Source organism: Orycteropus afer, unplaced genomic scaffold (genome assembly GCF_000298275.1).
Source record: "Orycteropus afer afer isolate SDZICR_OR568_19922 unplaced genomic scaffold, OryAfe1.0 scaffold00173, whole genome shotgun sequence".
NCBI lineage: Eukaryota > Metazoa > Chordata > Mammalia > Tubulidentata > Orycteropodidae > Orycteropus > Orycteropus afer.
This window is the reverse complement of record NW_006921760.1, coordinates 1,022,820-1,036,054: the sequence shown is the minus strand read 5'-3', so window position 1 is coordinate 1,036,054 and position 13,235 is coordinate 1,022,820. Positions and strand designations below refer to the sequence as shown.

General features: G+C 35.8%; 1 protein-coding gene across 1 annotated transcript in view; it reads right to left on the bottom strand.

The window, feature by feature from the left end:
- The window catches only part of ENPP2 (ectonucleotide pyrophosphatase/phosphodiesterase 2), a 95,824-nt gene that overhangs the window by 16,758 nt on the left and 65,831 nt on the right, over window positions 1-13,235 (bottom strand). Inside the window, exon 20 of the mRNA XM_042781790.1 lies at window positions 4,270-4,321. Within this exon, the coding sequence (XP_042637724.1) occupies window positions 4,270-4,321 (52 nt within the window). The remainder of the gene's footprint in view (window positions 1-4,269; window positions 4,322-13,235) is intronic.

Genomic DNA, 13,235 nt, shown 5'->3' with positions numbered 1-13,235 from the left:
GACAGGCATATGGACTGGACATTTACATTAGGTAGGTACACCCCTTGGAGAGCTCAATCATGGGAGAAAGAAGGGCTGTTTATGCACAGGGAGACAGTTTAGGGGCAGGACTGCATGGGAGAGAAGGACACGAGGAGGGGGTAACTATGGGGAGGAAGTGGGAGCTGGTGCATTGTGGTAAATTATAGTCAATGTCATGAGACAAAGTGTGTGTGAGCTACTGAATGGAAACTGAATTTGCTCTGTAAACTTTCACCCAAATCACAAATATATGTGTTGTGTGTGTGTACATATATATACACACACACACATATATATACATATATAAAGACCTTAGCTCAGTCTTGACCCATGGCAGATCATAGTAAATAGTATTTCTTCTGCTTCGATATCAGCGAAGAATATTTATAGGCAAAGAGGATAAAATTCTATTTCTTTATTCATCAAAGTTAACCTGAATTCTTCCATAAATTATGTTCAATTGTACTACGTACTGATTTCTTCCAAGTCTTTCCAAAAACAAACCCAAATACACAGGTACATCTATGTCTTGTTTCCTTAGCATAATTAGCATCTTCAGTGAAATAAGAAAAATGAAAAACACGTCAGAGGTAAAAAAGACACAGAGAGGCTCTGCTTCCACCCACATTCAGGACTCTACATTAAATTTAACAGGCACTCCTAATGTTGAAGTCATTTTGCTATTCAAAGTTTCTTCCCATTATGTGTGATAAAAAACCAAACATATACTGGTGTTAAAATATTTTGTAACTTTTTTCCTTCTCACAAAGATTGTAGGGAGTGCTAACCTTAGAAAATCTAAAGAGTTTTTATGACAATGTAAATCTAGAAAAAAATAAGGTGAAAATAAACGGGGCAAATCTTGTTACAGTGAAAATTGTTCCTGACTACCGTGCTAGAATCACCTGTGATGAGAGATTTTAAGTTGATCATTTTGCTCATTCATTCACTGATTCAATGTCTCAGAGAAATGAGTTTTCACGGAACAGTCAATGTACCAAGACAGGTGCATGGGATCCAGAAAGAAGGACAGTCATGCGATTAATATCTGGAATTCACCACATATCTAAAAATGTTAAGACACGTAAACAGTTCAGATCATTTTTGAAAATTACATTTTCCTCCTCTTCATTTTAGAGAAGGACTTGATTCTATAACAGTTACAGTCAATAACATTTCAGCAAAAATATTGCCCAAGATTAATTTAATATATCTCTCTCTTACTACCTCAAATATTTCTTTGGTTGTTTCACCACATGGAGTGTATAGCTTTGACACATCTGTTTTGTAAGATGTATGAGTGATTTTATAGCATATGATATTAAAATAGCCACAGATGAATGTTACAAGTGGGATGTGCAGAGCATATGATTTATTCTGTAGGAAAAAAAAATCAGCTACCTACATCTGTGTTTAGAAAAAAAAATAATAATAAAAGTAATACATCATTACATCTGGATAGAATCTTAGGTTCAAAGTGCTTTAAAAGTCTTGATGCATATTCAAAGGTATCCAGAAAGGGGATGTAATGACCCTGAACATAACATGCACACGCATGTACCCACAGAGTGACACAGTCACAAGGTTCCACTCCAGTGGGGCAGACACTGATTACTTTAAGTGGGAGAATAGGTTTATGAACCAGAAAACATTATCAAGGCCTGCAAGAACTTGGACCAAGAAAATATAACTGCAGCTAAAGAAATGACTGTAGTGGAAATCTTAAGACAAAAATCAAGAGACAGAGAGACCAAGACAGAGTGAGACTATGGAGGCTTATGTGTATTCGAATCTAAACAAGGAAATGCTTGCACATAGTAACCACTGATACATAATTACTTTTATTTCATGCCTTATGTTTTAAGTCTCTTAAAGGAGATGCCACCAGGCCATGAGCAGGCAAGCGGGGTGTGTTCCCATGGTCATCTCCTAACATTTTGTGTCACCATTTTGAAGCCACGTGTTGGAAACTATCAGTGATGCAGTTGATAGAACCAGATGTTCGCAGAGAAACGAGTGCCCAGCCCAGAATCAGCACTCAGCAACTGCTTGCTGAATGAACCCATAGGACTCCATTTGCCTGAAGGCACATAAAATGTAAGGTTCAGTGACAGATAATCATCTTGAAATAGACACTTATATTCAACTGCCAGCAGAGCAAGGAAGGGATGAAGTCACTGACTAGAACCCTTTCAAATCCTGTGAGTCAATGATTCTACAAGCAGAAGTCTCTTCATGCTCAGAAGTTTGGGGCTACTGTTTATGCTGAGTTGTGGGACTGGTTTTGTCACACAAGCACACTGCCACCAACAAACTAAATGCAGTTTTGCTTTTGCAGACAGAAATGCTTTGCTATCATAAATGACCAAAGCTTGAATCAGCAAAAACATGGGAGTCCACTAAATGCTGTTATAATGAATGATTTCATTGGTGACATTTGGAATAGAAACATCTCAGTACAATTCACTGTTCTGGTTATTGAATATTTGAAAGCCTCAAATCACACAATTCCCCAGTCCCAGACCCTGGTAATGTTCCACTTTTTCTAATTACAGTGATACTATAGTCCATTAGAGGTTAGGTGTCACACATTTAAGTCATTTGCAGAGTTTATGAAGAATTTGTGTGTCCTATTACCAACCACACGGAAGCAAGACTGGGCAATCTACTTCCGTAAAGATTTACTGCCTTGGAAACCCAATGGGAGTCGCTATGAGTTGGAATCAATTCAATGGAAGTGGGTTTTGTTTTGTTTTGTTTTTGGTTTATTGCCAACCGAGTCCTATCTTCAAAGCCGTGCTCATCCAATTTTCTGCCGTAGAGTTTGTGTATTCTATGATCAAAGGCAGAAGAAAGACGATGGTGATGCAGAAAAGGGAAGGAGGAGGCAGATGAAGATCTTTATGAAGAGAGAAAATAAGTAAATAAAATCTTAATACTTGATTCCTCAGTGTACTTAATCTGATTGGAAAGAGCTCACATGATAAACAGAACCATGTGTAAGCTAACAGCCCAAGTGATGCTCTCAGAAGAATTTGACTATACGCTTCTTTACTAGATGGCTTGGACTGTTCTATCCTCTTTTTAATACACTCTTGGTTGTTCACTAAATGATGGCACAGGATTGGGCAATGTTTTGTTCTTTATACATAAGGTCACCACCAGTCAGAAATGATCTATGGCAACTAACAACAGCAACAGTCATTCTCTCTTTTGTTACCACATGCTATCGCATCTACTGTAGTAACCTGTAAAGAATCATCCCTTCCTCTGTTTTCTTCAAATTTTCTAACATTTCAAAATCAACAGAAAGAGCTTGTGTAGTACACTGTATTATTGTTCCCATGTATTCACTGCCTTCAAAAGAGGATTATATACCACCACCCACTTCATGTGACTTACAAGACAGTGTCCTTGTGGGCAGAATATATTTCCATGAGCCATTGGTATCATGTACTCAGCTTAGACCAGTGAATTGTAAATAGAAGTGACATACGCTTCAAAAAAGCTGAAGCAATAAGACCCATTGCACCGTCAGCCATTACCCATTTCCCTCTGCTATGCAAAGGGGATATCCTTGATGTCTTCAGTATAGATTCTAGGATGAAGAGTATATATTGGGCAAAGACACATGTGACCTATAGTCAGCATGCTGAAATATGGACAAGAATATGTTTCTATTGATACAAACCACTGAGGTTTGGGGATATTTTTTGTCTTTGCATAAGCTTGTAAATGTTGACAATTATGTGCTTGTTATCACTGTACACACAATAAGAGAAGAATGAGTGAAGGTGCAAGAAGGAGTTCTGATTTGGTTTCTTCCGTGAATCTCTCTCTACTACAACATACACACTGACTTTCCAGATAGGTGAGCATCAGTAAAGGTACCAGATGCTATTATTTATAATCATTAACTACAATTCCCTTTATAGGCATTCCCATCACCATTTAACTTATGGTCCATCAGATACAGAATGGATTTCTGTTTTGCGAGGGACTTAAAAACTATTGGAGGTAAAAAGCTAATGGAAATTTTCTGATAATTATACAGCTGGCAGTTGGCATGTTGTGTACATATAATAAACCAGTACCTTGTGCCAGATGAACACAAATATCACTTTGCAATCCAAATTATAATTTTAAAAAATATTTGTGCTTACACTATTAAGTAAATGAGAGCTTTCTTCAATTTTTGAAAACTAGGAAACAAAGCATATCTGATTGCTTTTGGCATCAACCCCTTACCTTCAGTAGACCCTTTTATATTAAGGCGTTTGTTGAGTTCATCCAATTTGCTCTTCATGTGTGAAAACCAGAAAAGGAAAAAAAGAAAAAGAAAAGAGAAAGCAAATCAGAAATTTTCTTTCCTTCCTGCACTCTTCTCTCTACTTAGTGCTTGCTAAATTCAAAAGGGAATCCTAAACTCCAGCAATTATCATAAGCCCTGTAGAGGAATTACTAGTTTGTCTCAAACTCATTTTAGGTTCCACTTCCTAGTAAATCTATGGCCTTGGGCATCCTTTTTAATTTCTCCATGACTCTGTTTCCTTTTCTTAAAATTGTATACCAACCTCCCCTGTTGACAATGATTATTTGGAACCATATATGTAAGTTAATTCGAATGGTGCCTCAATATTTCAGTTGATCCTGAGGTACACTAAAGTGATTTCCAAAGTAATTTATGGAATCACTTTTTCCAAAGATGAAAAGTAATGACCCAGCAATTTGAAAAGTAATAATACAGCAAATTTACCCTTCACTATATATCTTAGAAACACTCTAGCATATGTACACAAGAAGACATTTGCAATAATGTCTTTTGCAGACTGTTTGTAAGAAATAACAATTAGAAAGGACCAAATGTTCTCAAATAGGAAAATGAATAAAATCATTATAGTATATTTATTTACTTATGTGCTAAATATCAGTGTAAAATGAGCAAACTAAATTTCCTGTATTAATATGTATAAGTCTCAAAACCATAATGGTAAATCAAATAATTTCAGAATATAACTAGCATAATAGCATCTATACAAAAATTTATAATAAGTGAGATATTTAAAGGAATATTATATAATATTTAAAATAAACATACTAGATAACTTAAGATATTATTAAAGGAAGACTTCCAGCAAGATGGTAGAATACGCATAGAAGCTACCTAGATCTCTACAACAAATAAACAAAAGTCCAACTGAGACAGATACAGAGGATAATCCTGGAACCCTGAGCTTTGAAGGGAAGGATAAAGATGTGCATTAAATACTGACTATAGAAGAAACTGAAAGAAAAGAGTGAATAAGGAGACAAATGGAGCTGTGGACTGTTGACTGGCCTGATGACATGGCCATTTTGAATATTTGCAGGCAGTATTCTGATTAGGACATCAAGCTGATAATCAGTTCTACTTGCCAAGGACTGCAATGGGCAACCATGATGGTGGCTGCAACCAGAAAAGCAGAGATAGCAATTGTACCCACACAAAGCAATAAAACCTGCACCTCCTGAAGTCACCCACTGGGTGAGGGCCACCACTTGCTTCCATATCAACTGATTGATGATAGATGGCAACTAATAACAGCCCAACCTGCCCTCAACTGCTCTATATGAATAGCTAAAATAGAGCTGTGTGCACATTCTCATTCTCTATCACACCCACCAAGAGACAGGAGGTGAGTGCCTAAGTGCTGCCAAACTAGTGAAGAGTACACTTACTCAGATACATCAAAACAAAGTAAAGAGAAAGAAAAACAAAAAAACTTGGGTGAATCACATCAATATACAATAGCAAATTAAATATATATACAATGATTTCACAATGTCTGAGAGACAACTGACAATCCCAGGCCACACAAAGAAGCAAGATGATACAAACAAAGGATCAGAATTCAGAGCCAGAATACCTCCCTAAAGTAGAAGTGGCACTGGAACTAGTTGAGAAGGAATTAAAAAAAAATTATATTTAGGTACTTTCAACAGAGACAGACCAAGGAAAACACTGACAAAATCAAGGTTAAAAAAAAAAAAAACAGACAAAACCCTGGAAGAATTTGAATTTAGGAAAATAATATAAGAACAAACTGACAAAATAAATGAAAATTTAGAAATTATACAAAAACAGTAAATAGATGTCCAGAAAATTAATACTAAGATTGCAGAAATAGATAATACATTGAAAGGGCAAAGGAGTTGAAATTAGTTAACAAAAGACAGAATTAGTGATACTGAAGACAAATCTCTCAAGATTACTTTGTTAAGAGAAAAATTGGAAAAAAAGAACAACAAAAACAAAATAAAAAAGCCTTAAGATTTATGTGAGATACAATCAAGAGGAATAACTTTAGTGTGATCAGCATTCCAGAACAGAAAGAGACAATTAAAACCATAGAGAAAATTGTCAAAGATTTGTTAGAAGAGAGCTTCTCTAATATGATGAAAGACAAGAAGATACACATACAAGTTCAATGAACCCCAAAAAGGATAGACTCCAAAAGAAAATCACCAAGACAGATCATGAACAAACTTTCTAAAACCAAAAACAGAAAAAGAATCCTAAAAGCAGCACAGGAAAAACCAGACCAACCTTACAAGAGATGCTAAAAGGAGTCATTTCGACAAAGAACCAACAAACAGCAGACAACTTCATATTAACACACAAGACAACATAACCCTGAAACTAAACTAAATATAGAAGTATCCAAAGTAAATTAAACTTACAAGGCAGAAAACAGAACCAGAAACATCAATTGGTAAATGAAGACAACTGCAAAGCAGAAAGATGGATTAAATGGTAGAGGTATAGAACTTGCAAAGGGAGAGGAAGTCAAGATGATTTTCTAGATAAAATGTACTATTTTAAATTTGGGAAGAAAATAATAAGTGACAGTGTAACCTCAAAGACAATGAATAAACATTCCCAATAACATAAAAGAGGAAAGGCACAAATATTTAGCAAATACTAAAACAATAGCAGTGAGGGAAATGATTTTTTTTAAAAAAATGAACAAAATCAACTCAAAACAGAAAATAAAATGGAACAAAGAAATCAGCAACACCACAACAAAGCACAAAATGACAGCAATAAATTCATACTTGTCAATAATTACACTGAATGTAAATGGATTAAATGCACCACTCAAGAGAGGGAGAGCTGCAGACTGGATAAAGAAAACGTGGTGCATCAATATGCTCTCTATAAGAGACACATCTTAAATCCAAAGACAAAAAGAGATGAAAAAATCAAAGGTTAGAAAAAAATTTATCAAGTACAAGGCAATCAAAAAAGTGCAGCAGTGGCAATATTAATTTCTGATTAAAAAGAAAGACTTTAAGACAAAATCCATCAATTGAATGAGAGGACATAACCATAATAAACATCTTTGCGCCTAATAAAAGAGCCCCCAAATACATAAATCAAACATTAACAGAATTGTAAAGAGAAATAGACAACTCCACAGTAATACCAGATTTAATACACTTTCAATGAAAGAAACAACTAGAAAGGAACTAAACAAAGACAGAAAAGAATTAACAATACAACCAACCAACTTGACCTTACAGACATACAGAGAACACTTCACCTAACAACAGCACAATATGCATTCTTTTCCAGCAAACATGGAACATTCTCCAAATAGACAACATATTAGGTCACAAAGCAAGCCTCAATAAATTTGAAAACATCAAAATGCTTCAAAGCATCTTTCTCAGATCATAATGATAAAAAATTAGAAATCAGTAATAATAAGATCAAGAAAAAAAAAGCAAACAAATGCAAACTGAATAACATCCTACTTAAAAACTACTAGGTAATAGAAGAAATAAAAGATGAACTTAAAAAATTCCTTGAATCAAATGACAGTAAAATCACAACATACCAATACCCTTGGGACACAACAAAAGCAGTGCTCACAGGGTAATTTATAGCAATAAATGCATATATCAAAAAAGAAGCAAAGCCAAAATCAATACCTTAATCTAACATGTGCAACAATTAACAAAAAGAGCAGCTAAAAAAGGATACAGTCACCAGAAGAAAATAAATAATAAATATTCAAGCAGAAAGAAATGAAACAGAAAATAAAAAGGAAAGATTCAATAAGACAAGAAGTTGATTCTTTGAAAAAGATTAATAAAATTGACAAACCACTGGCAAATTTAATAAAGGAAAAGGAGAAGATACAAATAGCACAAACAAGAAATGGAATGGGTAGCATCACAACACTACAAACTGAAATAAAAAGAATAGTATCAGGATACTATGAGGAACTGTACTTCAACAAATCTGAAAGCCTAGAAGAAATGGACAGGTTTCTAGAAATGCACTACCTACCTAAACTAACACAGATTGAGGTAGAAAATTTGAACAGATCCATAGAAGAAAAGAAATTGAATAGGTCATTAAAAAAAAAAAAAAAAAAACTACTACAAACAACACCACCAAAAACTCCTGCCCTAGAAGGATTCACTGGAGAATTTTACCAAAGATTCAAAGAGCTGACTCAATCCTATTCAAACTGTTCAAGAACATAGAAAAGGATGAAAAACTCCCAAATTCATTTTATGAAGCAAGCATAACTCTGATACCAAAGCCAGGCAAAGACACCACTAAAATGAAAAATTACAGAACAATATCTCTCCTGAATATAGATGTAATCTCACCAAAATCCTAGCCAACAGAATCTAACTCTATATCAAAAAAATAATACATCAAGACTATGTGAGATTCATACCAGGTATGCAAAGAAAAACATTAGAAAAACAATCAATGTAATCCATCAAATAAATAAAACAAATGAAAAGAACCACAAGATCACATCAATCAATGCAGAAAAGGCATTTGATAAAATTCAACACCCATTCCTGATTTAAAAAAAAAAAAAAAAACTACCAACAAAATAGGAATAGAAGGGAAATTCCTTCTAGCATAATAAATGGCATACATGCAAAACCAACAGCCAACATTATTTTCAACAGAAAGAGACTGAAAGCATTCATTCCCCATGCAAACAGGAACCAGACAAGGATGCCCTCAATCACCACTTCTATTCAACATCATATTGGAAGTCCTAGCCAGGGCAATAAGGGAAGAAAGAGAAATAAAAGGCACCCAAATTAGCAAAAAAGAATTAAAATTATCTCATATAACCCAGTTATATGATCATATACATAGAAAATCCCAAAGACTCAGCAAAAAATTTCTGGAATAATTGGAAGATACAGAGTGGCAGGATACAAGAGCAACATAAATAAATCAGTTTGATTCTTCTACATCTAAAGACATCACTGAAAAGGAAAACAATGCCATTTACAATAGCTACCAAAAAGATAAACTACTTAGGAATAAATCTTACCGGGGACACAAAAGACCTATACAAAGAAAACTACAAAACACTACTACAAGAAACTATAAGACCTACATAAATAGAAAAATGTACCATGCTCATGAATAGGAAGACTGAACACTGTGAAAATGTCAATACTACATAAAGCAATGTATATATTCAATACTATTCCGGTCCAGGTTCTACCAACAGTCTGTTATTAGGTGCCGTTGAGTTGGCTCTGATTCATGGTGACCCAATGTACAACTGAATGAAACACTGCGCTGTCCTTACAATCTTTGTTATGATTGAGCCTATGGTTGAATCCATCTGGTTGAGGTTCTTCCCCTTTTTGCTGACCCTCTACTTTAGCAAGCATGGTATTCTTCTCCAGTGAGAAGTAAATTGTGCTGTTGACAAATAATACTGAAAAAAAACATGGACTTCCAGAAGACCAAACAAATCTGTCTTGGAGGAAGACAGAATACTCCTTAGAAGCAAGAAAGGCGAGACTTCATCTCATGTACTTTGGTCATGTTGTCAAAAGGGACTAGTTTCTGCAGAAGGACATCAAAATTCTTTAGGGATATGTAAAAAACAATCACTAAGTTTATATGGAAAGGAAAGAGCCCTCAGACAAGCAAAGCACTACTGAAGAAGAACAAAGTAGGAAGTCTCACATTCCTCAATCTCAAAACCTACCATACAGCCATCATAGTCAAAACAGCCTGCTATTGGTGGAACAGAATTAAGAATCCAGAAATAGACACATCCACCTATGAAAAGGTGATCTTTGACAAAGGGCCAAAACACATTAAATGTGGAAGAAATAGTCTCTTTAACAAATGGTGCTGGCAAAACTGGATATACATTTGCAGAAAACGAAGCAAGAGCCATACTTCACACCATGCACAGAAACTAACTTAAGATGGATCCAAGGCCAAAATATAAAACCTGAAACTATGAAGTCCATCAAAAAAAAAAAAAAAAAAAATAGAGGCTAACTGAGGGGCCCTAATTTATGGCATAAATAGACTACCAAACATAACCAAAAATGCATAAACAGCAGAACATAAACTAGATGTTTGGGACTTTCTAAAAATCAAATTCTTATGCACATCAAAAGAATGCTCCAAAAGACTGAAATGAACTTATAGATTAGGGGAAAATATTCAGCAATGGCATATCAGACAAGGGACTTATCTCTAAAATTATAGAAAACTTCAACACTTCAACATCAAAAAGACAAACAATCCATTTAAAAAATGGACAGAGGACATGAACAGACACTCCACCAAAGAAAATATAAAGGCAGCCAACAAACACATGAAGAAATGCTCACGATCATTAGCCATTAGAGAGATGCAAATCAAAACAACGAAATACCATCTCACCCCAGCAATAATGGCAAAGTTCAACAAAACAGAAAACAACAAATATCAGTGAGACTGTGGACAGATGAGAACTCTCATATACTGTTGATGGAACTGTAAAATGGTACAACCACTGTGGAAAAGTTGGAACTAGAAATACCATTTGATCAAGCAATCCCACTATTAGCTATGTATCCTAAAGAAGTGAAAGCCAGAACACAAATAGATACATGCACACTCATGTTCATCACAGCACTAATCACAATTAAACAGATGGAAACAACCTAAGTGTTCATCAAGAGAAGAATGAAGAAACAAAAGTATGGTACAAACACACAAGGGAGTACTATGCAACATTAAAGAATAGTAAAGAATCCATGAAACAGCTCTTAACATAAAACAACTTGGAGAACAACACACTCAGTGAAATAAGTCAATCACAGAAGGACAAATATTTATGTGAGTCAACTATTATAAAAAGTCAAGGGAAGGTTTACATATGGAAGGAAACTTTCTTTGTTGGTTGCCAGGAATGGGGGTGGGAAAGGGACTGTTAGCTAGGTAAGAGACAAGTATTGATGTGGATGACAGGAAAGGCAATAAACCAAAAGCAGGTGACAAGCACAATGTCACTAAGGAAAAGGAAAACACAGAGAGGTGCACAAGAGGTGCAGACAACAAAGGTGAATACTATGACATGCACAATACTGCATTATTAGTAATAACTAACATTAATATACGATTGGATACACAGGTAGACAGTCAAGATGATCAAGTATGAGTAGGCCAACAGGAATATAGGTTTGACAAATGATATCTCTACATATATATTTGCATGTGCTATAAAAATGTTTATATATATAATAGAGTGAACAGGGGCAAAGATATGATAACTTCTTAGCCACAACCAAACACCTTGAAGGAGTGAATCACTGGGCCTAAGGTCTCAGAACAATGGTCATAGGGGACATTAAGCTCAATTGACATAACATAGTACACAAAAATATTGTCCTACATCCTATTTTGATGAGTAGTGTCTGAGGTATGAAAAGCTTGGAAATGGCCATCTAAGATGTATTCATTGGTCTCTCCTCATCTGCAGCAAAGAAGAGTGAAAATAATCAAAGATGCATGGTAACAATTAGTCCGAAGGACAACTGGACCATAGGAACCCTGAGGCCAGAACTACCACTGACAAACATTCAGAAAGAGATCAAAATTGGAGATCCTGGATAGAGTGGGAGAAAAGTGTGGAACAAAACAAAAAATCTTATGGAGGAATGGACACAAGGAAGAGGTAACTATCAGGAAGAAGTGGGAGGGGAACTGTTGCATTTGGGTAAATTGTAGTCAATGTCATGAGACAAAGTGTATGTGACCTGCTGTATGGAAAGTGAATTTGCTCTGTAAATTTTCACCCAGATCACAATTAAAACAAAAAAGAAGAAGAAGCAATGTGAACTTGGGGTGGGAGCGGGGGAGGGGGGGTACTAAAAATCTTAAAAAAAAAAAACAGGTTTACTGGTCTGATTAAAGCTTGTGAAACCCCCAGACTATGGCTCCTAGTTATCCTACAGGCCTGAAACTGAACTCACTTCCATGGCTTAACTTAAGAGCCAAACAATAGGTCTGCGAGTGAACAATTATACCAGAGAAGTGCACTCCTTTGAAGAATCAACCACGGGACATCAGAAGTTCAGGATTTGTACAGGGAGAAAACTGAGAAGGCAGGAATGCATAGGAAAAAAGGACACAGGGAAAAAGTAACCAAGGGAGGAAGTAGGAAGAGAGTTGTTACATTGTGGGGATTGCAATCAATGTCACAAAATAAAATATGTATGAACTATTGAATGGATAACAAATTTGCTCTGTAAACTTTCACCCAAATCACAATAAAAAGTATATATACATATTTACAGGGAGCTCTGGTAGTGTAGTGCCTAAGGCACTTGACTGCTAACCAGAAGGCTGGAAGTTCAAACCCACAAGCCACTCCTCGGAAGGAAGGTTGGGCAATCTACTTCCGTAGTGATACTGCCTCAGAAACCCAAGGAAGGGTCGCTATGAGTCAGGGTCAACTCGACGGCACATAACAACAACAACAATACATATATACATAATCATGTACGGAAATTGTACAGATACATTCAGGATACTGAGGAGCTCTGGTGGTGCCATGGTTAAGGCATTTGGTTGCTAACCAAAAGATCAGCGTTCGAATCTACCAGTCATTCCAATAAGCAAATTGACACTTAACACTTGGAGTCTGTTTGGTATTCAAAAAGTATGAAAATATGATGTGTTGATAGTCTCCTTTAGCAACCTGAGATTCACTTTGCACCATACCCACAATGTTCTGTACTGGAGAGGCTGACCTCTAGGAACTGCATTGCCATCTGGCTTTTTGGGGGGCATCACTAATGCTATGCACCAGCAAGAGATTGGAGGAGAAAGATGGGGGGATCTACTCTACAGTTCTCACGCTGCCAAGCTGCAGTGCATTAAATGCATCCTC